This window comes from Ranitomeya imitator, chromosome 4 (genome assembly GCF_032444005.1).
Source record: "Ranitomeya imitator isolate aRanImi1 chromosome 4, aRanImi1.pri, whole genome shotgun sequence".
Lineage (NCBI taxonomy): Eukaryota > Metazoa > Chordata > Amphibia > Anura > Dendrobatidae > Ranitomeya > Ranitomeya imitator.
This window is the reverse complement of record NC_091285.1, coordinates 523,492,164-523,520,022: the sequence shown is the minus strand read 5'-3', so window position 1 is coordinate 523,520,022 and position 27,859 is coordinate 523,492,164. Positions and strand designations below refer to the sequence as shown.

The window sequence follows — 27,859 nt, the reverse complement described above, 5'->3', positions numbered from 1 at the left end:
CCCAGGTGGTCAACGCCGACGCGTTTCGACCATCAGGTCTTAGTCATGGCATCACGTTGTGAAAGCACCCTTAATCTTCCTCCAAAACTCTTTATAAACATTTTTTTTTTAATAAAACCTTAATGCACAGATAATATCATAAAACTCCTGGTCCATTTAAAGGGAATCTGTCACCCCCAAAATCGAAGGTGAGCTAAGCCCACCGGCATCAGGGGCTTATCTACAGCATTCTGGAATGCTGTAGATAAGCCCCTGATGTAACCTGAAAGATGAGAAAAAAAGGTTAGATTATAGTCAGATCAATGGGCGTCGTGGTCCGGTCCGGGGCCTCCCTTGTTCTTATGATGATGTCCTCTTCTTGCCTTCACGCTGCGGCTCCGGCACAGGCGTACTTTGTCTGCCCTGTTGAGGGCCTCTCTGACCTTTCCCGATGCCTGCGCACTGCAGTACTTTGCTCTGCCCTCAACAGAGCAGACAAAGTACGCTTGCGGCGGAGCCGCAGCATGAAGGCAAGAAGAGGACGTCATCGTAAGAAGATGGGAGGGGCTGGACCAGACTGCGACACCCATCGGACCAGACCGCAGCGAGACCGTCCCTGGGTGAGTATAATTTAACTTGTTTTTCTCATCTTTCAGGATAAATCGGGGGCTTATCTACAGCATTACTGAATGCTGTAGATAAGCCCCTGATGCCGGTGGGCTTAGCTCACCTTCGATTTTGGGGGTGACAGGTTCCCTTTAACCTGCTCATATATTTTTATCTTATGATAACTATGTGTTTAACTCCACGAACTCTGGATTTTCCAAGCACATATACTGTAAATTTGTTTTTAGTATCTTCTAATCTTAAAAGAAAATAATGTTTTTTTAACTGTACCATTTGATTTTTATGGTGATCAAAGAATGATTACAAGCGGAGCACACTATATAGAAATTAATATAATAAAATAATTTGAAGGGCTTGTCCACTACTTAGACAATCTCTTCTCAATCTTCATGTTTGGCCCTATTAAAATAAAAGCACCTTTACTCAACTCCCGTGCCGACACCATTTCAGCAAATTGAACATCAAGACAGAGAATAGCCGCAGCCCTGAATTTTATGATTAATACGTCCGAAGACGAGGACCGTGAAGCCAGCGTTGATTGGGTGCAGGGGTCACATGACGTAACAACCCTATGTGAGCCCCGGGAACGTGAGTGCCGACACCGTTGAAACGTCGACTGTACAGGAGGAGAGTATAGGTTTTTTTTGTTTGTTTTTAACGGGGCCAAACATGAGGACTGAGAAGGGGTTGTTCTAGTAGTGGACAACCCTTTTAACTGCAGTTACATATATGTATTTTTTCTATGATGACAGTGGATGCTCTCTAGTAAATTATTAACTAATGTACACTCCTTTCTGATGATGCCGATCAAGAAGTTGTGGGGCACAGCAAGATTTGAGGTCTCATCTGAAACTGACTGAATCTATCCCACCTTAGGTGTTTTTGTCCTAGAACTGTGTCTTAGGCTGGGGTCAGACGAATGTATGGCATTCGATGCGAGAGCATCGGATGCGATATGCTAATGACACTCGGCTCCTGCTCTGCTGCGAGCGGGAGCCGAGTGTCATGCTACTGTGCTCCGATCCTCTCGCGCAACTGCGGAGGAGGTGGATAAATGAATTTCTCCATCTCCTCCATTGCCGGGGTCAGCGTATATCGTACAGCACTCGGATGATATCTGAGTGATGTGCGTTGTTTTACTCGCACCCTTAGGCTTATATGGGTGCGAGTGATTCAATACTCGCACACTGAAAATGGCTGAGAAAAAATACGGCGATGTAAGCTGCCCCATAGATGAATATTGGTCAGAGTGCTATGCAATCGTCCATATTCAACGGTAGTGTGACTCCGGCCTTACTATGCAAGTAGTGTCCAGACATTTGTAGATGTTGTAAACTGCTTGTTGAACTTGCAAGATACACATAAAAGGGCTTTCAGCACATAGAAATAGACAAGCCAGACAGTTACTGTACAATTACACAGTTTCAAAAATAAGAAATGGGAAACTTTTTCTTGTCTCCGTAACCATACTTTCTTAGAAGAAAATGCAACTTTGAGTAGTCAGAATATATTGATCACCTATTCGTCATCAATCATGGTAGATCGGCTGGGGTCCATCACCTGGGCATCCCCATCAATCAGCTGTTTCAAGCTTCGGCAAGTGCCAAATGTAAAGACTTGTGATGGATCTGATTGGCGCAGCTCCATGCAATATGTAGTGGCTGCTCCCAAGTACTGTACATCAGCTTGTGCTCAAAACAGTATGATTTGTTCTGCAGTACTCGGCAGCAGTTGATACACATTGGATTCACAGCTCTGTATCATTTATACATTAGGCTGGAGCTCGTAACAGCTGATCGGTGTCTGATATGGGATGCCGTCAATCTGATATCGATGGCATATCCTATGGATAGGTTATCAAAATATTTTGAATGGTGAATCATACGTCAAAAGTTGTGGTCCCTGACTTTGATCTGGGCTCAGCACACTGAGCCTGCATATTTACCCACAGCCATGGGTGGAGAGGCCAATGGCAATCTCTGACAGCAACAGTTAACATGCTGTGACAGGGCTCCATGATCACGGGAGCCAATGGGTTGTTTTCACAGCCCAGTGTCTGCTGATGATCCCTGTGCCTGCCATTTACTCTCCTGCGAAGGTCAGTCGGTGGCTGATGTTGATAGGAGATTGTGATTTTAGCATTACATAGCAGCGCTGATGTACTTCTTTGTATAACACAAACCATCAGACAATTTCAGTTTCAAGGACTATTAAAAAAAACAATGAACAGACAGTGAAAATAGTTTTTAAAAATTATGAAAAAACTCACAAAAGGTCAAATCACCCACTTATTACCCTATTAAAAATAAAACAATTAAAAAATACAAATTTTTGTATCACTGTGTTCTTAAAAGTCCGATCTATCAAAATATAAAATAAATTAATCTGAAAGGTAACGAAGAAAATAATCAAAATGCCAAAATTATGTTTTTTTGGCCTCCATAAAAATGAAATAAAATGCAATAAGAGGTGAACAAAACACCATATCTACCCAAAATGGTATCAGTAAAGACATCAGCTCATGTCGCAAATAGTAAGGTGAAGGGATTAAATATGAGACACAAATCGAATACAGTCTAAGGGTACCTTCACACTGAACGATATCGCTAGCGATCCGTGACATTGCAGCGTCCTGGCTAGCGATATCGTTCAGTTTGACAGGCAGCAGCGATCTGGATCCTGCTATTACATCTTTGGTCGGAGCAGAAAGTCCAGCACTTTATTTCGTCGCTGGACCTCCCGCAGACATCGCTGACAGTGCAGAGAAGCAGAGCGCCGGAGGACAGACATCGGAATGTAAGTATGTAGTGTTTGTTCTTTTTACGTTTACTCTGGTAACCAGGGTAAACATCGGGTTACTAAGCGCGGCCCTGCGCTTAGTAACCCGATGTTTACCCTGGTTACCAGGGGACCGGCATCGTTGGTCGCTGGAGAGCTGTCTGTGTGACAGCTCTCCAGCGACCACACAGCGATGCTGCAGCGATCGGGATCGTTGTCTAGATCGCTGCAGCGTCGCTTAATGTGACGGTACCTTTAAAGTTCAGGGTTAAACTACACAGAGTTTATTTGCAGTCATATGTCCATCTGTTTTCTATTTGTTGCTAACATACATTTAGGAGATTGGGAAATTAGAATAGAAAGGACTAATAGTATAGAGCATAATTGAAGAATCACACTTCACATGGTTTTTCTGCAGGCTGTAATTAGGGAAATGCCTAAAGGGGTTATTTTTTTTTTTGCTATGGGGCTAGGAACTAACAAGCAGGTAGTTGCTAAATACCTGCGTATTTGGCCCAGCGTCAATCTCTGCCAGTTAAGAGTGATCATGTACCTTTCCTGCTGGCAACTCTGTGGCTTCCACTGACATCATGTTGTCAGAGCAGCTTATTCTCTTCTGCTCTGCTCTGCTCTGTTGATGGAAATTCTCTGCTGATGTCATGCTGATTTACATCCAGATCCAGATTCCTGCTGCCTAACTGCAGGTGAACCAGCTGTCAATCGACGTAATGCCACATTGACAGAACAGACCTTAGATATCACTAAATGAAGTATTCCAGTTTAAAATCTTTATTCATTATATGTGTTGTGAACAATGAAGCATAAAAATGATCAATGTAAATTAAAATTAATATTGCATGGAGGTCTGGATGTGGAATAATACCCGAAATCAAAGTGGAAAATCAAATTTCAGGCTGATCCAACTTCAGTGGAAATGCCTCAGGACAAGGAAATGTCTGCAGGAGAAATGTCGCCATTTCTCCTGCACGTTGTGTGCTACTATCCTACATGCGCCTACATGCGGCATCATTCGTGATATCACTTGTCCAGCGATCCATGTATTCTGAAGACAAATAGTTCTGATCAAGGCCTAGGTATTGGCCGAAACATCAACATTTTATTTGTCACAGTGGATCAATAAAATTCTGATAAATCTTTTTTGCATATTAATTGAGAGTGCCGAATTTTTGCTTTAATATTGGGAGTGGTACCCTATTCGTGCACCTCACCACATACGGAGTGCCGTGCTATTACCTTATTAAGGAAATGATGCTCAGTAGTGTGTGTGGCCTCCATGTGCCTGTATGACTCCACCTTACAAAGGCTGGGCATGCTCCTGATGAGGTGGCTGGTGTTCTCCTGTGGGCTCTCCTAGCAGACCTGGATTAAAGCATCAGTTAATTCCTGGACAGTCTGTGGTGCAACATGGCATTTGTAAATGGAACGACTCATGATGTCACAGATATTTCAGGTCTGGGGAACGGGCAGGCTAGTCCATAGCATCAATGCCTTCAGCATGCAGGAACTGCTGACATACTTCAGCCACATGAGGCCTAGCATTGTCATGCATCAGAAGAAACCCAGGGCCCCACTGCACACGGTCTCACAATGGGTCTGAGAATCTCATCCTGATATCTAATGGGTAACTCTGGCTAGCACATGGAGGGCTGTGCGACCCTTCAAAAAAATACCTCCCACACCATTACTGACCCACTGTCAAACTGGTCATGCTGGAGGATGTTGCAGGCAGCAGAACATTCTCCATGGCATCTCTAGACTCTTGTCAAGTCGGTCAAATATGCTGAGTGTGAAGAACACAGCATGAAGAACACAGGGCGCCAATGTCGAATCTGCCAATCTTGATGTTCTGTGGCACATGCCAGTTGCCCTGCAACACCTACTTGTGAACGTTGTTCCCTCATCCCACTCTTCCGGAGTCTGTTTCTGACAGTTTGAGCAGACAAATGGATGTTAGTGACCTGCTGGAGGTCATTTTGCAGAGCTCACTGGTCCTCCTGTTCCTCCTTGCACAAAGGAGAAAGTGACACTCCTGCTGCTGAGTTGTTGCCCTCCTTTGGCCCACTCCATGTCTCCTTGTGTACTGGCCTGTCTCCTGGTATCTGCTCTCTGCTTTGGACACTGTGCTGACAGACACCGCTACCCTTCTTCCCACAGCTCGCATTCATGTGCCATCCTGGATGAGCTGCACTACCTGAGCAATGTCTGTGGATTGTAGACACCACCTCATACTACTGTACTGAACCTCTAGAGGTGAGAGCAATGAAAAAATGCAAAAGTGACCAAAACAACAGCCAAAAAGGATGAGAACAGAGAAATGATCTGTGGTCACCACCTGCATTATTTTGATCAGTGAATATTCACAAGTGGCCTAAAATACCAAATGAAAGTGTACTTTCCTCTCTGGATTACCCAATAATCTAACTCCAATGCTCCACTTCTTCCCCTGTTGGTTTTGTGTTTACAGGCAGCTAGTTGGTTTTGGTGCTTCTCACTTATTCAGACTTTCAGAAACCCGCTTTAAATGCACGTTCAGAAGAGCATATTATACAAACAGATGCTGTCAAACCACACACACCAATTATTGCCAATGTGCCAGTGCACATGGTCGATTTTTCCGGGATTTGGATGTTTCGTCCCCGGGTACATTTACTTCACCTATGGGAAGTTATACCGTCCAGCTGCCATGTCATCACCCCAGAGGACCCCTTTAAGCAACGTCTGTCCCTACTGACCGAATATCACAGGTGGCGTCACAAACACAAACTTTATTCACCAAACCCTTAAAAGACTTTTCCCTTTTATTTGAGTGCCCAGGGTCATGGACCGGGTCGCAGCCACCGTGACGTCCCCTTCAAGTACTGGACCCGGTACCGAGTGCCCCACTTCACTGGCGGGCAACTCAACTTGGCGTCACGAACAAGATGTACCCGGGGGCAAACTGCTGGGGACGAAACATCCTTTAACCGATTTTTCCACACAGACTAATGGCCTGCTTGGAAAAAAAAAAAGTTGCTGGATACACTACTTTGGACTGATTTACGGATCAGACTAGTGCATGCACATAGCAGGCAGCTCCTGCAGTCATATGCGAACCAGGACATGTAACTAGACATGCCTGCTATTTGAAAGCGTGACTGCCCGGAGTTTTATTTCTGACATCAGAACATGGCCTAAAGAAAAACATGCATATGTGTCTTTTTATATAGTGTGTGTGAACTTCTAATTTCATCATTTATGTAGATTTATATAATATCCAGATATTATTACATATACTCACAAAGGTTTATAATGTGTTTTTTTTTCTCATATGGTTTGGGTGAATATACACTGCTCAAAAAAATAAAGCGAACACTTAAACAACAGAATATAACTCCAAGTAAATCAAACTTCTCTGAAATCAAACTGTCCACTAAGGAAGCAACACTATTTGACAATCAGTTTCACATGCTGTTGTGTAAATGGAATAGACAACAGATGGAAATTATTGGCAATTATCAAGACACACTCAATAAAGGAGTGGTTCTGCAGGTGGGGTCCACAGACCATATCTCAGTACCAATGCTTTCTGGCTGATGTTTTGGTCACTTTTAAATGTTGGTTGTGCTTTCACACTCGTGGTAGCATGAGATGGACTCTACAACTCACAAGTGGCTCAGGTAGTGCAGCTCATCCAGGGTGGCACATCAATGCGAGCTGTGGCAAGAAAGTTTGCTGTGTCTGTTAGTGTAGTGTCCAGAGGCTGGAGGCGCTACCAGGAGACAGGCCAGTACACCAGGAGATGTGGAGGGGGCCGTAGGAGGGCAACAACCCAGCATCAGGACCGCTACCTCAGCCTTTGTGCAAGGAAGAGCACTGCCAGAGCCCTGCAAAATTGCCTCCAGCAGGCCACAAATGTGCATGTGTCTGCACAAACGGTTAGAAACCGACTCGATGAGGATGATCTGAGTGCCTGACGTCCACAGATGGGGGTTGTGCTCACAGCCCAACACCATGCAGGATGCTTGGCATTTGCCACAGAACACCAGGATTGGCAAATCTGCCACTGGCGCCTTGTGCTCTTCACAGATGAAATCAGGTTCACACTGAGCACATGTGACAGACGTGACAGAGTCTGGAGACGCAGTGGAGAGCGATCTGCTGCCTGCAACATCCTTCAGCATGACCGGTCTGGCAGTGGGTCAGTAATGGTGTGGGGTGGCATTTCTTTGGAGGGCTGCACAGCCCTCCATGGGCTCGCCAGAGGTATCCTGACTGCCCTTAGGTGCCGAGATGAGATCCTCAGACCCCTTGTGAGACCATATGCTGGTGCAGTTGGCCCTGGGTTCCTCCTAATGCAGGACAATGCCAGACCTTATGTGGCTGGAGTGTGTCAGCAGTTCCTGCAAGATGAAGGCATTGAAGCTATGGACTGGCCCGCCCGTTCTCCAGACCTGAATCCGATTGAACACATCTGGGACATCATGTCTTGCACCATCCACCAACGTCACGTTGCACCACAGACTGTCCAGGAGTTAGGGGATGCTTTAGTCCAGGTCTGGGAGGAGATCCCTCAGGAGACCATCCGCCGCCTCATCAGGAGCATGCCCAGGCATTGTAGGGAGGTCATACAGGCACGTGGAGGCCACACACACTACTGAGCATCATTTCCTTGTCTCGAGGCATTTCCACTGAAGTTGGATCAGCCTGTAACTTCATTTTCCACTTTGATTTTGAGCATCATTCCAACTCCAGACCTCCGTCGGATATTAGTTGTGATTTAAGTTGATCATTTTTAGGTTTTATTGTTCTCAACACATTCCACTATGTAATGAATAAAGATTTACAACTGGAATATTTCATTCAGTCAGGCTCGGACTGGCCCACCGGAGAACCGGAGGATCCTCCGGTGGGCCCTAGCACTGACACCTGCTGGCAGGGCCCCCACTGCTCCAGCCTCCAGGGCCCCCACTGCTCCAGTCTCCAGGGCCCCCCCGCCGCCCGCCTTGAATACTCACCCTGCTCCAGCGATGGTCTCGGCGTCTGCACTGCAGCTCGTCCTGAACGAGCGGTCACGTGACACCGCTCATTAAGATCATGAATATGCGCATATTCATGATCTTAATGAACGGTGTCACATGACCGCTCAAGCAGGAAGAAGGTGCTGCGCCGGCGCCTCCGCCTGGAGTCGGGACAGAGCGCGAGGGATGTCGGCAGGGCCGTGCAGTGGGACAGGTGAGTATGAGGGACGAGGCACGTGTGGGGCTCAGTTCTAGCAGCAGTGGGCGCCCGGTGTGGGCACTTGTCCTGCGGGCTGCTCACACCGCCTGTGCTAGCTGTGTGCAGGCGCTGCAGATGCACGGTGTGCACACAGGAGTCAGCTGTTGGGACCGACACTTGTTCCTATAGTAGTGATTTATAGAAAGGAGCCCTCCAGCTGCCATCAGGCGCTACTGTGTATGCACCGGAGACCACACCTGGAGGTAAACTAGTGAGGTGGGGGAGCAGCTATTGTTTCTGGACTATTCATTGAAGATCACTCCAATAAGACCGTAGATTGGCTGCTCACAGAGAACAATAGCTTGCATTCCTAATCCCTCCAGAGATAAAGGTGTGACATGTGACAGGATGCCCTCAGGTGATTGGCATTGCTGGAGATACAGCTCTCTTCAGTGCTGACCTCTGGATGGTGGCCGGATACTGGTTCTGCGCCCGATGACATCTCAGCCTGTAAGAGTGTAGGCGATTGGCATGGCTGTCACTGGCACGCTCTTATCTTCCATCTGGCATTGTCCCCTTAGCTGAGGAGCTGTGTCTCACTCATGTATGTGCAGCCACAGACTTCTTCCCATTAACCTCTTCCTACGCCTGCAGCTCCTACAGGTCCCCTATGGAATAGCTAAAGGATCAAATGAAATCTGTGTCCTCCAGAATAGAACATCTGGTTACTGGGGTACGCATTGTTATCACAGACGTCCCCGGACTGCACAAACTCGTGTGTGTCCATTGTAGGAAAAGTTGTTAGAAGTTCCTTTCCTGTGTATTATAGGGCTGAATTTATGTACTGCTGTTAACAGTCCAGTGGTGACTTAGTCTCTGCCTTGTTGGAAATCATGCCACCTCGTATATGCCATAAAATATGCATATCCCTTTTAATGCCGCACGAATCACGATGAATCTCACCTAATTGCCTGTGTGTCTCTCAGCAGTGTTCTCTGTTCATATTACCTCTGTAATAAGGTTAGTAATTCTCCGTACACGTGTTCACTCTGCTAAAAAGGCATTTGCCATCAGTGTGTGCACTCTGCCATACTTCACTACTCCAGTCACGGACTACTACTATAGTCCGCAAGTCCTAGAGGTAGCAGAGCTGGGGTTGTAACCGGGCACAACGTACCATGGCCGCACAAAATCACAGGTGGCTTCTGCAGATAAAGTTGGCAAAGGTGTTTAGTAGGGTTTACACAGTTTTATATTGTGTTTATCTAAAATATATATATATATTATATATGTTTTGTTTTATTGAATAAAATGTGCGTGTGTGTGATGAGCTGTGTGTGTGTGGTGAAGGACAATGATATTGGTGGGGGAGACAATGATGGAGGTGATGGGCAATGATGGTGGTTGGGGGAGACAATGATGGAGGTGATGGTCAATGATGGTGGGGGGAATACAATGATGGAGGTGATGGGCAATGATGGTGGTAGGGAGGCAATGATGGAGGTGAGGGGATGCAATTATGGAAGTGATGGGCAGTGATGGTGGGGGAGACAATGATGGAGGTGATGGGCAATCATGGCGAGGGAGGGAATGATGGAGGTGATGGTCAATGAGGGTGTGGGGAGGCAATGATGGAGGTGATGGGCAATGATGGTGGTGGTGGAGAGGCAATGATAATGGTGATGGTGGGAGGCAGTGATGGAGGTGATGAAATGGGCAATGATGGTGGTAGGGGGAGGCAATGATGGAGGTGATGGGCAAGGATGGTGATGGGGGAGGCAATGATGCAGGTGATGAAATGGACAATGAAGGTGGGGGAGGAGGCATTGATGCAGGTGGTGGAATGGGCAGTGATGGAGGTGGTGGGGGAGAATGATAGGGGTGGTGGGGGAGAAGGCAATGATGGAGGTGGTGATGAGGACAATGATGGGGTTGGAGAGGGGCTGCATTATATTTTATGAGGGGGCTACATTATATTCTGTGGGGGGACTGCATTATTCTCAGGGGACTACATTATATTATGGGGGGCTACAACATACTATGTGAGGGGGCTACAGTATACTCTATGGGGGGGCTACATTATATTCTGTGGTGGGGCTGCATTCTCTCAGTTGACTACATTATATTCTGTGGTGGCTGCATTATACTATATGAGGGGGCTGCATTATAGCCTATGAGGGTGCTACATTATATTCTATGGTGGGGACTGCGTTATACCTGAGGGGGTTGCATTATATTTTGTGGGGTGCTGCATTATATTCTATTAGAGGGGACTGCGTTATATTCTGTGAGGGGGCTAAATTATATTCTGCGAGGGGGCTACCCAACCCTTACTACATAATTAAGACGTTTACTACCTTATATTATACCCTGATATTAGCTACATAGTGGGCCCCAAGAATGATTTTCTCTGGTGGGCCCAAGGTGCTCCAGTCCGACGCTGCATTCAGTGATATCTAGGATGTGGTATTTTAGTGTTCCCTTTATTTTTTTGAGCAGTGTATATATAATGAATTCTTACTTTGCGGGTATCTACCCACGATCAGGAATAGCAAAGTTTTGGACACCGCTCACATGTGCTGCGTCCAAAATGCTACGTTCTAGCTTACAAACACAGTGGATATAGAAATCCCATGCCCACTGTTTCTATTTGATGCTGCGTAAACTCATCCGCGGTGCGGGTTTACAAGCCGCAGCATGTCAATTATCTGCAGGAGACACTAGTAGTGCCACTCGTAGCCATTCATTAGATGCGGTAAATCCGCCTCGTTCAGTGAACGAGGATTTACCTGCCTGATTAGAACGCAGCATTTTGGATGCAGCGAAAATACGTTACAATCAAAACGCTTCTGTATCCTGATCGTGGGCACATTGCCTAAATATTCTATTACAAACTTGTATAGCTTCATAGAATCTGGAATGATTTAATATTTTTTTATGTTGCACTCCTTTCTTTTTTTTTGCTTTAATACCTTGTTTTTATGTTTGGCTAAAAATTTAATTTTCTGTTTGCTTACTGGTGCTATAGTAGTATAGGAACCGCTCACCTGCAATACTGTACACAGCCTATGGACAAATATGGCACTGCTTTCGGAGCAATCAGCAGATCATTTTTGCTAATCATGGAAACCTATTTTAAGCAAATGCATTATGTTAAAAATTGGATGACCTTCCTGTATGTGAAGTGTACCAAGATGAAAGCAATTCTGGGTTGTTCTTTCCCTCTAAACGCTGAGACTCCAGACTCCATTGCCTTAGCATAACATCAGTCCTGCTGCGGTTCGTCTCTTTTGTGTAGAACCTGTTTGCCTGCTCATTCCTCTCATCCCTAATGCCATGGCTTATTATATGGACCTCTGTTTCCTTTCCTAATGTAAACTTCTGGAAAGTTTGTGGTGTTAACTTGCTTGTTTTTTTGTCGTGTACACATTCCTGATAATGCTGTTGTATCTGAGAAGGGAATATTGCTAATTTTCGGTGTAGACGCTTCACTGTCATTATCTCCGATCCACAGGTGCTTTCAGAGACTTCCTCGAAATCCGGTGGGTACCGCCTCTTCACTTCCTATGCCAGGCAGCCATTGGACATGAAGCAAAGTGGTTTAGGTATGTTGGATTTCTTAGTCTGTGTTTTTTATGTTGTTGGGTATTTTTTTTTCTTTTGTTTGCCTTGTTGTTTTTATTGTCACAAATGGAAACGTTTTGGAGAAAATAACATTTTATGTTCTGGATTTTAGATTATTAAGTGGGGGTTTTACCATGATAATCTATCCATCTTAAGTAAAAGAGTGGAAAAACAATTAACTCTTGAAATACAATGAATTTCCAAAAATGTATAATTTTTCTATTTCAGCTTACCTATGTAGTCTGATCACATATTTCATCCGCCGACAGGCTCCTGCTGGTCTTTCTCGCATGTGTCATGATGGACCGTCCTCATGCGTGTGACGTGCAGATTTTTCAATTCTATTGTGACTATGTGATTAGAACATTGGAATATTCTCTTTATATCTGGTCAGAAATAGATAACTTTATATCAATATCTGACAAATCCCTATTTATACATATATATGTATATATAATATATATATATATAGGGATTTAGTTCTTGATATTGAAACTGCAGCACTTTTTGAATGACCTGTGTAATAAGGAGCACTCACTTAGTGATCATCTACAGACGTTTGTGGCAGATTGTCCAAGCTGAATTGCACTTAACCCATTACTTGCCAAATTAAAATTTTTACAAGTACGGATTTTTCAGAAAAGGGCGTCCCAATATTCAATTAAAAATGACAATGACATCATTTCCTATTTTGAAAACATTCATTTTACAAACACAACACCAAAAATTGGACCTAATTATAAAAATTATAAAATCTTTGTTGCTAAAAGCTAAAGATTAGGCGTCCAAAAAAAGGACGTTGGTAGATAATGGGTTAAGCACTTTATTGGGTGTTGGTGACGGCTTGGTGAGGGACTTCCTCTCAGGGTCAGGCAGGGTTATCCAACATGGAGCAGGGGCGCCACTACATTCCCCATAGGGTGCCAACCTCCGCTGCTAGGAAGGGAAACTGAGGATTTACGACTCTTTCCTTAGATGTGATTTCCATCATAAGTATCACTCAACCCAGATCTACTTGGATTATTATTACTAATCTGCTGACCCTGTTTTTTTTACTTACTCTCCGTTTTTTTTAAAATGAGATTTGAGCTTTTTAACTATAAGAAAAGCTCATTTTTAATAGGTTCTGTTTTTTTTATTTGCTAGGTAAACCTGAAATAGAAACATTTTGCATATTTGGACCTGAATTGTATTTGCAAAGTGTATTGTTCTTCCAGGATCTTTTATTTGGAACAGATTTATTATCAGGGTTAAACCCCTTTAAGTGTAAGCACAGAAAATAAAAGTAGGGTACCACTATCTTGTGGACAGTCTCTACTATTTTTTCTTCCGAATAATCTCATCACCTTTTGAATAGTTTTAGATCTTATAATATGTTAACTTTTTTACTGCCAAGAACATAAGCAGTCTACCATGACTTTGAAAGATCGCCACATCTAGAATATTAGGATAGAGTCCGTAATCTTAGTTTCTGAAAGATACCAGACTCGCTGTTCACAATACTTGGGATGCAGCACCCGTTTGAGGTCATAAAGCATAAAAAGTTGAACTTGGTTCAGAATCTATATAAGCTGGAGGTAAAAGTGAAAAAGTTCAAAGTGAGATCAAGAACAAATATCCCATGTGTAGCTGTTACGGTCGTCACCCCCTCATTGACCCCAGTGGGTGGTACAAAAACGTTACTTTTTATGTCGCCCCTCCTACAAGTTACAAAAAAAATTTGCTCTCTGATTGTAACGTTTGGGAGGGAGGAGTTTTTTGTTTTCTTTTCCCACGAGCTAGAAAAGGGAGCATACACTACATTATGGACTTTTGTGGAATTCATGAATCAAATATTTAAGGCCTGCTGGATGCAATATATATAGAAGCGGTGTTTATTAACTCTTCAATTGTCGTCCTTTCATTTTTAGTAAGTTTTGTGCATCTGAGGGCCTGATTGGGTGTTATTGTTAATCCTATCAGTTTTGATGAGAAATTGCATTAACTTTTTCACAATGTTGCAGGTGTGTGCTTTCAGAATTTGTATTGGAATTAAGTCATAACTTGATTCTTTTATTTTATAATGCAGATTTTATTTTATTTTTTTCATTATATTGTTTGGTCTGTTACGGCTTTGTGTTTTTAGGTGTTGTTTAATAAGTGTTTGTCAAAACTATGAAAATGTCCTGACGGTGAAAGACCTTAAAGTGGTTATCCGCTCAATTGAAAAGTACTTTTAATGTTTCTGTGGGCAGGAGATGAGAAACTTCTCCAGAAGTAATTTTTTTCAGTTTATATCAGAGGCCTACTCTGTTCTACGGTCATAAGACTAGACTAAGGCTGTGTTCAAACGTTGCATTTTTGCTGCATTTTTTTGCTATGGCAAAGAAACACATCTCAAAAAAGCAGTTTTTGGTTTGTTTTTGTTGTGTTTTTTGCTGCTTGGTTGTTGTGGTTTTTTCAAGGTACATTTGTCTCGTGTGCATGCTGAAAAAGTTTAGTGCATAAAAAAAAAAATCTGGTTCTACTTCACCAAATTTTGCCACCAAAAACGCAGCAAAATCTGATACCTGCATTTTTCCGGCGTGTTTTTCACCTCCCATTGCTTTCAATGGGTGGAGAACGGTGAAAGATGTGAAATGCTGAATTTGGCAAAAACCAAGGTATTGCATAAAATACTGAGGACAAAAAAACAGACTGTGCATGAGATTTCTGAAATCTCATAGCGTTTGCTGGTACTGTAAAACGCAGCTAATTGCATAAAAAATTCATTAAAAAAATGCTGAAAAAAAAGCAATGTGTGAACATAGCCTAAGGCTGCACTTTTTTACATCTGCTGACCAAATGGTGTACCCTCTTTTAGACCAGCCCTTCCCTTAAAGTATTGCATTTGCTGTGTGTGTAGACTAGATCCCTTCTAAGCTGGTTTCCAACCTCCTTCCACTTATCAGTGGTGTGTGATCCCTCATCTTCTCACCACCAATTTACCTTTAATGATGGAAAGGTGAGAGGTTCACATACAGTATGGATGCCCCAGATGAGACTGCATTTAACTCAGAAAGGGTCTAGATAACATGAGTAGGAGGGTAGACCTACCATGTAATCCGCTGACACCATGTCATGCTGATGCAGGAGGAGTTATAGAGCAGACCATCAAGGCAAAGTTGTAGAGCAGAGGTCCCCAACGTTTCTGACTTTGAGAGCCACATCCAGCATTGAGCTCCTGCCCTCCTCAATAGTGGCAACCAAAGCCCCCATTACAGGCATAATGGTAACCAAAGGTTTTCCACCGAAATCGGACACCCCAAAGCAGTATACAAAGATCCAGGGGTTCATACAATACCCCCCACTTAGTATTCTCCTATAAAGCACTCCCAAGACACTGTCACATTCAGCTTCAAACACCTCCTCTGACAGGTGGTGTCATCTTGTCTCCAGTGTACCATACTTAAATTATCTCAAACGCCCTAAGACCAGGATATATGCCTCCAGATCTGCTGCTCTGTGCAGGGCTTCTCACGAAATTCACCATTTTCAGATGTGCTCTTCATACCTGTTTGCTAGACCTGGAGCTAATGCCCAAGCTGACAGACAGCTGCAAGCCACAATTCATGGGACCGCGAGCCACATGTGGCTCCCGAGCTTACAGGTTGTTGTAAAGACATCTGTTAATAAGTTGCTCTGATCCTGCCCATAAGAACATTTCATTCTTTTTATTTGACCAAACCACCCCTTTAAACACTTATATGGGCCAATATTTAAATACTTTGCCAATAACAATTGAGTTGTAGATTTTGCCGTTCTTAAAAATGTGTATTTCCATTATTTTGGTGAGCCACGTATTTATGGCTTTTCTGAAGTCATGCTTTCTCTGTAATATTTTTATCATCAGTCGGGGGATGATTTTTTTTTATTACCCACTGAAGACGGAGTTTATTGCACAGAGGCAAAATATATACAAGAGTCTTATGAAGAATTTAGAGCAATCTAATTGTCCTAAGATTTAGTATCAAACCCTTCTAATATACTTTAACGAGAATTAGAAGGGTATTATAGGATAAGGAAAGGGTTCTTCAAGGAAGAAATTAATTTATGATGGTTTTGTTCGACACTCTGGTAAGTAATTTACTTTGGGTTTTTGTGGGACTTGATGCTTTATATGTTATATATGGACAATTATGTACAATAGGATATAATTTTTTAATACCAAAATTCATTTTTTTAATCCGTGTTCTGTTTCATTTTTGTTTCTATGATATCTTTACAGAAGATAAGAAATAACTCTTGTTGTAAATGGACATTGAATCCCGCAGTAGAACATGAATCTCTTGGGCTAGCTACATCTACCTTACCCTGTCAATGTAACTTGACAGATTTAGCACCCTCTGATTCATAATTTCTGATCAGTCTATTCTTTTCATTATTAAAGTTTGCATTTCAACCCAGTGCACAAAGTATCCTAAAACATTCTTTGGAATAATGTAAAGTATTACGGCATATCTTTTGTAAAGATATTTCTTCACGAATAAAGAAGACGAAAACTACCGTAATTTATCTCAACATCTACATCTCCAGAGAGATGAAAAACTGAGCAATATAAGCAAGACTTATTTTATAGATATAAAATTATAATGTCCATTATTGTCCTAGAACCATCAAATTCATGGTAAGCAATACACATAAAACATTATGAAACTAAAAACTTTTTAAAGAGGAATTCTCAAAATGAAGTTATTCCCTATCTATGTAATTAGGGCTAACTTTCTGATCCCAGCAATTTCTAGAAGGTGCCTCTGAATCCCATGAACTGGACACTGCAGAGCACCATCTTTAATGGAGTGGAGGTGCACATGATTAACCTCTGCTCCATTCATTATCTACTGACTACTTGAAATAGCAGAACATTGTACTGTGCGTTTTTCAGCATTCCACATACATTGAGGCGTAAGTCTTACAGTAAAGACACAGCCGAAAGCAGTGTGCAATCTGAAGTCAGAAACAGCAGGACTACCTACTATAATTATGAGTTACACAGGCTCTCCAACAGAAAGATGGCAGGAAGTATTTAATGAAAAAATGTAGAAAATTGATTCTTACAAATAAATGTCTATGCAAATGTGTACATTATTAAACAATAAAAGAAAGAGAGCGAATACTACTTGGTACAAAATATTCATTGTTGACATACATTAAGAAACTTTTAGAAAATTGAATAGGCAGCTTCTCTTTACCGATAACCCATCTTAACTAGAGCAGGAAAGCATCTTGTGACTTTCCTGTCATAAAATACCTTAATCTTAAATTTAACTAATGTACCTCAAAGTCTGATTAACTGGGTGGGCTGAAGCACAATTTTCATTCCAAGTCCCTATCTATTTAATGTCATAATCCAATTTATTTTCTAATATACATTCATTAAAAAGTCCCTAACTACATTGTTATCGAACTGCTTTTATATATATAAAATATATATACAGTATATATATATATATATATATATATATATATATATATACTGTAATCAAAATGGAAGATATATATCTATCTATCTTCCGTTTTGATGACTCTTTGTTTAAGAATCCCAGTGTTCAGTGCTCAAACGAAGTGTCATCAGGGGACAAAAGCTGTGGTCACTGCCATAGCTTCAGCCCCCTACTTGAAACGAAGCATCATCAGTGACCTTCGTTTTAGGGGCTGAGCTAGTCGCTGCTCTACTGAGCATGCGTCGGTTGTCGGTTCCATCCAACATGTGCTCAGTAGATTCTTGTCACTGTGCACTGTGCATCACAGTGCACTCCCTCACCAGCTCTCATCAGTTGCCACGAGCCGGCAACAGAGCGTCCTGTCACTGAGCAGTACAAAAGGATTACCACCATGCAGAGACCAGTGGCTCCTCTGTAAGTGATCATTTGCAGGGACGGCACTGAACTCCGCTTTCAGACCCAGGCATTCGTCTTGCAGCACACACTGACAGTGCGTTCTGTTGCCAGCTTAGTACTGCTGATCAGATCTGGTGAGGGAGCGCACTGTCATAGTGCACATTGCACAATGACAAGAATCTACTGAGGATATGTCGAAACTGACACATACTCCTGAAACGAAGGTCACTGATGACTCTTTGTTTTACGGAGGTGGCAGAGGCTGTGGCAGTGACCTCCGCTTCTGCCCCTGATGACACTTTGTTTGAACATTCCAGCATGCACTGGGATTCTGAAATGAAGCATCGTCAAAATGGAAGCAGTTAGCGTGTAGATAGGGACTTTGTAAGTACATTAGAAAATAGGTTACATTATGACATTAGATAGAGATTTAGCGTGAAAATGTATTTGGGTTTTGGACCATGCCGTTTTAAGGTATGTTCCCACAACGTGTTTTTCAGGCTTTTTGGCTTTGAAACTGGCCTGAAAGAGTCTAGAAAAAACTCAAAAGAATGAACACTTGCATTTCTACAGTATGTAAAAACGAGTTGCTGTACACATGCTTAGTCTTCTGAGCTTTTTTTTAACCACTTCAGGTTTACAAAGACACCAAGCTGTTAAAAAAAATAAAAAAATAAACAGGCCATACTTCTGGCGTCTTTCAATGTGAAGCCGCTTAGGAAACGTCAAAGCAAAAATAAAACAAGAAAAGGCACTAAAGTGAAAAAAACACCGGCGTTCCCTACAGGAAAAGTCTTTGAAAACTCGGTGAATTCTCCTGTCTGGAAACTCCATGGTGTGCACATATAATTAGGAGCTGAAGTGAAAACTGCATTGCCCACTGTTATGCCCGCATATCTGTAGCAGAGCTAACAAACTATCTTTATGTCCTGTTTGACTTGCTTGGTGTATATCATGTTCTGGCGGCCATCTGTATGTTTTCCCATGTAATTTGCCAGTTACAACATTCCATTGCTTTATACTTGTATTTTGGGAGTGCTCCATTTACCTTATTTATTTTATATAGCTAGATTTAGAGATAAGTAGCAATTCATGTACACACAGCTCTGGCAGAAATTAAGAGACCACTGCAAAATGTTCAGTTTGTCTGATTTTTCTCTTTATAGGTATATTTTTTAGTAAAATGTAAATTGTTCTTTTATTCTATAAACTACTGGCAACATGTCTCCGAAGTTCCAAGCAATACATTTTGTATTTATTTTCTGAAAATTAGTAATGGTCAAAATAACAAAAAAATGCATTGCTTGCAGACCTCAAATAATGCAAAAATAACAAGTTCATATTCATTTAGAAACAACAATACTAATGTTTTATCTCAGGAAGAGATCAGAAATCAATATTTTAAAATAACCATGATTTATAATCACAGCTTTCAGGCGTCTTGGCATGCTTTCCACCAGTCTTTCACACTGATTTTGGGTGACCTTCTGCCACTCCTAGTACAAAAATGTAAGCAGTTCTTCTTTGTTTGATGGTTTGTGACTATCCATCTTCCTCTTGATTACATTCAAGAGATTTTCAATGGGGTTCAGGTCTGGAGATTGGGCTGGCCATGACAGGGATTTGATGTGGTGCTCCTTCATCCACACCTTGATTGACCTAGCTCTAGTTCTTAGAGTTGGGGAACATTGCCTGAGCAGAAGGAATCAACTGTTTTTCCAGGATAACCTTGTATGCGGCTTGATTCATATGTCCTTCGCAAAGATTAACCTGCCCAATTCCAGCCTTGCAGAAGCATCCCCAGCTGAAAATTAGACTCATCAGAGAAGATTACTTTACTCCAGTCCGCTATGGTCCAATCTTTATGGTCTTTGGCAAACTTCAGCCTGGCTCTCCTTTGCTTCTCATTGATGAAAGTTTTTTTCTGGCTTTACATGACTTGAGTCCTGCCTCTAGAAGCCTGTTACGAACTGTTCTTGCCGTGCACTTAACCCCAGCTGCCATTTGCCATTCCTTTTATAAGTCACTTGATGTCATCCTGCGGTTGCTAAATGACAGTCGAATTAAATGACGGTCATCCTGGTCAGTGGAGAGTCGTTTTCGCCCTCTGCTGGTCTGTAGCTTTGTTGTTCCCAATGTCTGCTGCTTGACCTTGTTGTAATGGACTGCCATCTTAGAAATTTTAAGAATGGAGGCAACATGAAGCTCACTATGTTCCTCTGCTAGTAAAGCCAGAAATGAGCCCTTCTTTTCCTCACTCAAGACTTTTCTTTTCAACTCCTTTGGCATGGTTAACATTTATTTTTTCATTCCTATTACTTTTGGGATATTACTAGCACTTGTTTTGCCATCCAGCTTGTCCTATTGCAAGAGGATTGTGGACACCACACCAGTATATTTTATACTTTCCTTTGTTAAATAACTTGGTTCAGGTGATCATCTAATCAGAAGCGCATTAAGTAGAATGAGGTGTACTCTGGTTGGAATTCTTCTGACACTGGAATGGAATGGCTGTCAGACATGTAGAGAAATCTGATTTTTATAAAATGCAGTGCAGTGGTCTCTTAATTTTTGCTACAGCTGTATTTGACTCACTTGCTTTTACTTTTATAATGTCATTGTTGGCTTTTTATATGTGTTTTGTGTCTGGTATGGGTAAGCAGTGATTTATTATGATGCACTTATTGTAATTTCAGAATTTTACATTTCAATAATTCTGGAAATTTTTGTTTTGGATGTATTATTTTTTTATCTTCTCAACACATTTAAACGTTGCGATAGACCCTTTAAAGAGAGTCTGTCACCCCAAAATGCTAATTAAATCACATAGACAGGTATGCAGGGAACTTGGTTGTCTGAAAATTATGCTTATAGTATAAATTTTAGTAGTTTAGCTGCCGTAAAAGAAGCTATTTATTTTGTATGCAAATGAGGGGACTCTGGTGCATCCTAGGCGTGGCCAAGGGCTTAATGCACCATTATACCCCCTTACTTCGCACTCAGAGCACCTAGCCATATCTTGATTTATAGTGTCCAGATGAGTTCTTCCTGAACCCATGCTTAGTTGCTGACTCTCTTCCCTGGCTACTATCTACGGTAAAGTATCAAGTGGTGGCTGCAGACATGAGCTGGCAATGACACTATGTGAGCGCAGCTGCCGTGTCCATTTAGAACTGCTGATTGGGTTCAGTGATGTCAATCAAGACATGAAGACCAGTAGCTCTGCCGCTCCGCACAGACCCTGCAGCTGTGCTCACATAGTGTAATTGCAGGCTCTCATCGCTGGCTCCTGTCTGCATCCGCTGTTTGCTAATGTACTGCATATAGGAGCCAGGTATGAGAGACTGCATTGACACATAAGTCCGGATGCAATGTCCTTGTAGAGCCGCTGCTTGAGTGTTGTCAGTCAAGATATAATTATGTGCTCAGTATGCAGATTGAGGGGGTATAAAGGTACCGTCACACTAGACGATATCGCTAGCGATCCGTGACGTTGCAGCGTCCTCGCTAGCGATATCGTCCAGTGTGACAGGCAGCAGCGATCAGGCCCCTGCTGTGCTGTCGCTGGTCGGGGAAGAAAGTCCAGAACTTTATTTGGTCGCTGGACTCCCCGCAGACATCGCTGAATCGGCGTGTGTGACACCGATTCAGCGATGTCTTCACTGGTAACCAGGGTAAACATCGGGTAACTAAGCGCAAGGCCGCGCTTAGTAACCCGATGTTTACCCTGGTTACCATCCTAAAAGTAAAAAAAAACAAACACTACATACTTACCTACCGCTGTCTGTCCTCCAGCGCTGTGCTCTGCACTCCTCCTGTACTGGCTGTGAGCGTCGGTCAGCCGGAAAGCAGAGCGGTGACGTCACCGCTCTGCTTTCCGGCCGCTGTGCTCACACAGCCAGTATAGGAGGAGTGCAGAGCACAGCGCTGGAGGACAGACAGCGGTAGGTAAGTATGTAGTGTTTGTTTTTTTTTACTTTTAGGATGGTAACCAGGGTAAACATCGGGTTACTAAGCGCGGCCCTGCGCTTAGTTACCCGATGTTTACCCTGGTTACCGGCATCGTTGGTCGCTGGAGAGCGGTCTGTGTGACAGCTCTCCAGCGACCAAACAGCGACGCTGCAGCGATCCGGATCGTTGTCGGTATCGCTGCAGCGTCGATAAGTGTGACGGTACCTTAACAGTACACTGAGCTCTTGGTGACGCGAAGGGTGCAGCAAAGTCCCCGCATTTACAAACTAAATAAATAAGCTGTGATCCCATCCTGCTGTGGCATGATCAGACCATGTTCCTGTACGGTCAGACACAGCCATTACACAGCACACAGCAGGGGCACATTTATAAGATTATCTCAGCACAGGAACATGTTTTTTAACATATCCATTGGTGGAACTTAATTTTATTACAAGATCTTTCCATTGGTGGAACTTAATTTTATTACAATATCTATTCATCAAAATGTACTTTGTTCTTGGGGAAAACTCCTTTAACTCTCACCCCTCAACAGCCACACCTTGGGTGATGTGCTTTATCCAGTGATACAACTGTAGCTAAGCTCTAGTTACTAAAGGTACCTTCACACTCAGCGACGCTGCAGCGATACCGACAACGATGTTGATCGCTGCAGCGTCGCTGTTTGGTCGCTGGAGAGCTGTCACACAGACAGCTCTCCAGCGACCAACGATCCCGAAGTCCCCGGTAACCAGGGTAAACATCGGGTTACTAAGCGCAGGGCCGCGCTTAGTAACCCGATGTTTACCATGGTTACCAGCGTAAACGTTAAAAAAACAAACACTACATACTTACCTTCAGCTGTCTGTCCTCTGGCGCTCTGCTTTCCTCTGCACTGTCAGTGCCGGTCAGCCGGAAAGCAGAGCGGTGACGTCACCGCTGTGCTTTCCGGCTGGCCGGCGCTGACCCAGGATGCAGGAGGAGTGCAGAGAAGCAGAGCGCCGGGGACAGACAGCTGAAGGTAAGTATGTATGTTTTTTTAACGTTTACGCTGGTAACCAGGGTAAACATCGGGTTACTAAGCGCGGCCCTGCGCTTAGTAACCCGATGTTTACCCTGGTTACCAGTGAAGACATCACTGGATCGGTGTCACACACGCCGATCCAGCGATGTCAGCGGGAGATCCAGCGACGAAATAAAGTTCTGGACTTTCCTCAGCGACCAACGATCTCCCAGCAGGGGCCTGATCGTTGGTCGCTGTCACACATAACGATTTCCTTAACGATATCGTTACTACGTCACAAAAAGCAACGATATCGTTAACGATATCGTTATGTGTGAAGGTACCTTTAAAGAGAAGCAATCAGAAAATTAAAATAAATACTATTGTTTAAATCAGGTTTTTGTGTTTAAATATATTTTTTCAAAATGTTTGGAAATTATTTTTATTTCAAGTAACAATCTTTAAATTTTCGCATTGGCCTCTGAGACTTGTTTTAGACCCATACTTCCTGTTGTATCAGGAAACAACACCTATACATTAGCCACAGTGATCAGAAGATGATCCCATTTTTTGTATTGAAGCATCTAATGTGTGAGTGCAAAGGTCTTTCAGAAGGGATATGTGACATCACCTATTGTGAATGGTGGCATCACCTATTGTGAGTGGTGGATCATCTATCAATTGTATATGGAGGTGTTACCTGTCATTATAACCCTGACTCTGATGAGGAACCTTGTTGAAAACTGTTCATGAAAGGACAGGAAGTAAAAGTCCTGAAAAAGCCTCAGTGGCCAGTATGAAAAATGCAAGTTTTTTAATAAAGATCATGACATGAAAAAAAATGTAAAAAATTCACAAAAAATTGATTTATGTAATAGATCACTTTCTGATGATGGCTTCCCTATAAGCGGTTTCATTTTAAAACCAGACTTGAGTTGTTTAAGGTCTAGTTCAAGCAAATGGAATCAGTGGGCCAGTCATACTTTTGTCAATTACATACACTGTGTGCACAATTAGGCAATTTTTATTTTTGATGATTAATTTTGTTAGGCTGTGTGCACACGTTGCAGTTTTTTCGCGTTTTTTTCGCGTTTTTTCCCGATAAAAACGCTAGAAAACTGCAAAAAAACGCATACAATAAGCATCCCATCATTTAGAATGAATTATGCATGTTTTGTGCACATGATGCGTTTTTTTCCGCGAAAAAAAACTCATCGCGGTAAAAACGCAGCATGTTCATTAATTTTGCGGGTTTTTTTGCGGATTTCCCACTACAAAATACATTGGGAAATGTCCGGAAAAAAACGCGGCAAAAACGCATGCAGATTTCTTGCGGATTTCTTGCAGAAAATTTCAGGTTTTTCTCAGGAATTTTCTGCGAGAAATCCTGAATGTGTGCACATAGCTTTATAGAACAACGACCGTGCTGTCAGTAAATCTAAAAGGTTAATAAACCTAAATATTTAAGCAAGGAAAAGTGAGGTTTCGTCTTTCTTGGCAGAATATTTGTGTGTAGAATTATTGGGCAACTAAATGAAAAATGTAACTGTTCCCATCTCAATTGGTTTTTTCATATCTTATAGTGAGAATAATAACCAAACAACTCAAATTGTACAAAAATACATTTCTGACACAATTTTTTTTTAATCATTTACCAATTTAGGCACCCCTTTTCAATACCAGCCATAAGCCTTCCATCCATGCAGTCTGTCAGTTTTTTTTACTCTGTTGATGATCATCATTTTGGGTAGCACCAACCACAGCCCCCAGAACACTGTTCAGAGAGGTGACTGTTTTTCTTCACCGTAAATATCCCATTTAAGAAGGTCCCACAAGTTCTCTATAGGGTTTTGGTCAAGTGAGGAAGAGGCCATTTTATTATTCTTTCATCGTTAAGGCCTTTACTGGCAACCAAGCATCGGAGGACTTTGATGCATGCGGTGGAGCATTGGTCCTGAAAAAATTATAATCAAGGTTTTTTTGAAAGATTCAGACGTTTTCCTATACCACTGCTTGAAAAAGTTAAAACTGGCAGTAGGATTGGGATTGTAATTTGAGTTACGGTAATTTTAAACCTGAAAAGGTCCAACTAGCTCATCTATAATAATACCAGCCCATCGCAGTAACCATCTCCACGTTGCTGGAATATGAGTCAAAGTGGAGGACTGTGCCCTTTACTGATCCAGGCCTGGACCCATCAGTGTGGTCCGTCAAAAGTCACTCTCATCTCATCAGTCCATAAAACCTTTAAAAATCTGTGTTCAGATATTTCTTGGCCCAGTCTTAATGCCACACCTTCTGTGTCTTGATCAGTGGTGGTCGTGTTTCAGCCTCCTTACCTCGGCCATGTCTCTGATCACTGAACGACTTGTTCTTCTGGGCCTCCAGGGAAGCTGAAGTTCTGGAATATGACAGTACTGGAGGATAATGGGTTTCTGGTGACTTCATATTTGGTTCTTCTCAAATCTTTGGCAATCAATATGCGTCTTTTTTTCAACATGTTTTTTGTGACCCTGTCACGAGTCTCTCTTTTTTGCCAATTTTGCCTGAGGACACAAAGCTGCCTAATAAATAATAATTCTGCACACCTTAATAACGGGTGTTGATATATTTATGCCTCACCCTCCCTCATTACAGAAATGCATATCACTTTTCAGTGGCTCCGTCGGGGCCTGCGTCCGAAGCTCCCCAAAATGAGATTCTGGTGTATGAGCGGATTAGCTATAATGCTTCTTGCTTCTCGCAACAACTACCTGTATATGGCCAAAATGGTGTCCGACAGAGCACACGGTGGCTTTATCTGCTTTATTATAGTTAATGGCCAATCAACACCTACACCCATATCCCAATTTGCAGGTCTTCGGATGTAAGCCACAAGAGAACTGAAAATCCTCCAAAAATTCAAAAATACAGCTGAAAAGGGGTAGCACTGCTTACCTGCCCAGGTCTCTGAACAAATGCACTACAGGGTGCAGCCAGTCCATGTAGCAAAGATGTCGGCAACACAGGTACAAAATACAAATAGACCGCCACTCACCACCTACCAGTTCATGGAGGGGGTGACTGCTTAGTATGCATATGCACAATAGAGGCCTGTATAGGGCGCTGTTCACATGCAGATAATACACTGTCTGATTCTCAGCCTATTAGTCACGCCGTATACTATACGATTAGGCGGGCTGGCCAGCACTCTCTCAATGCATCCCATGTGCACACCCCTGTAAACAAGACCCAACTATTTAGTATTTTCCACCTGTGTTACCAACATCTTTGCTACCTGGTTTGGCTGCATCCTGTAGTGCATTTGTTCAGAGACCTGGGCAGTTAAGCAGTGCTGCCCGTTTTCAGTCTTGGAGACTTTTTAGTCTTCTTTTGTGGCTTTGCTACTAAGTGTTAGGACTCGTAAGCGTGAGGACCCTTGGCGGGGGTTGCGAGCTTGCATATCTTGGCCAAAATATCGACCAATACCTCACATATTTATATGTATTTTGTTCTCTTTATTTTTCAGGGTGCAGCCAAGCCCAGCACGTTGGGTCTTGTATACAGGGGTGTTCACATGGGATGCATTGAGAGAGTGCTGGCCAGCCCGCCTAATCGAATAGTATAGGGCGTGACTAATAGGCTGAGATCAGACACTGTGCATCACCTCTAGCGCCCTATACAGGCCTCTATTGTGCAAACATATACTAAGCAGTCACCCCCTCCATTAATTGGTAGGCTGAGAGTGGCTGTCTATTTAAGATTTTACACCTATATTTCCGACATCTTTGCTACATGGGCTGGCTGCATCCTGTAGTGCATTTGTTCAGAGAACAGGGCAGGTAAGCGCTGCTGCCGCTTTCCAGCTGTATTTTCTTTGAATGAAAGCTCTGAAGCAGCCACTGACCATATGCTAAAACGTCCTGCAAATATAGCTAAGCATTCAAGCTTATGTAGCTTAAAGTTGGAGAAATTGAGTCAGTCAAAATACTTACTGTATTTTTCGCTTTGTAAGACGCTCCGGATTATAAGACGCACCCCAAATTTTGAGAAGAAAAATAGGAAAAAAAAAATTTTTTTGATAAATTGGTGGGGCTTCTTATAATCCATGCGTCTTATTGCTTACCAGGGGTTGTGGCTGCGGTGGATCAGGGTCCCAGGGTCGTTGCTGGAGGCAGGAGTGGAGCATTGCTGCAGAATGGGATGAGGGGATCTGCAGGAGGACTCCTGTGCTGCGGGGGTGTCTTCGGTGCTGCGGGGGTGTCTTCAGTGCTGCAGGGGTGTCTCCGCTGCTGCGGGGGGGCTTCTGTGCTGCGGGGGTGTCTCCAGTGCTGCGGGGGCTCTGCCGACATTTTGTGAAAGGCCAGAGCCCCCGGCAGTTCGTCCATGCTTTCCTGTGCGGTGGACTTCGGGAAAATGGCCGCCGGGAGGCGGCGCATGCGCAGATGGAGATCTTGGGACCAAGATCTCGAGAGATGAGATCTCAGCTCTGAAATCTCATCTCCCGAGATTCCGGCGGCCATTTTCCCGGAGTCCATCACACAGGAAAGCATGGACGAACTGCCGGGGGCTCTGGCCTTTCACAAAATGTCGCCAAAGCCCCCCGCAGCACCCTGGGCGGCAGCGGTGGCGGACAACGGCGGCGGACACCCCCTCATCCCAGCCTGTAATGGTAACGGTATATCCGCTTTGAAAGACGCACCCCCATTTCCCCCCCAAATTTGGGGGAAATAAAGTGCGTCTTACAAAGCGAAAAATACGGTACTTGCCCAATAATTGTGCACAGCATGTATTGATAATATATTTAATTAATATGCCATCAATCATTTATTAACCCTCAGCT

The 27,859-nt window shown here is 43.1% G+C and overlaps 1 protein-coding gene across 6 annotated transcripts in view; it reads left to right on the top strand.

Moving 5' to 3' along the window:
• The window catches only part of PPIP5K1 (diphosphoinositol pentakisphosphate kinase 1), a 249,331-nt gene that overhangs the window by 152,691 nt on the left and 68,781 nt on the right, over positions 1–27,859 (top strand). For all 6 annotated transcript variants that reach the window (XM_069766131.1, XM_069766130.1, XM_069766127.1 and 3 more), the window contains one exon: positions 12,116–12,206. In XM_069766131.1, the coding sequence (XP_069622232.1) occupies positions 12,116–12,206 (91 nt within the window). The remainder of the gene's footprint in view (positions 1–12,115; positions 12,207–27,859) is intronic.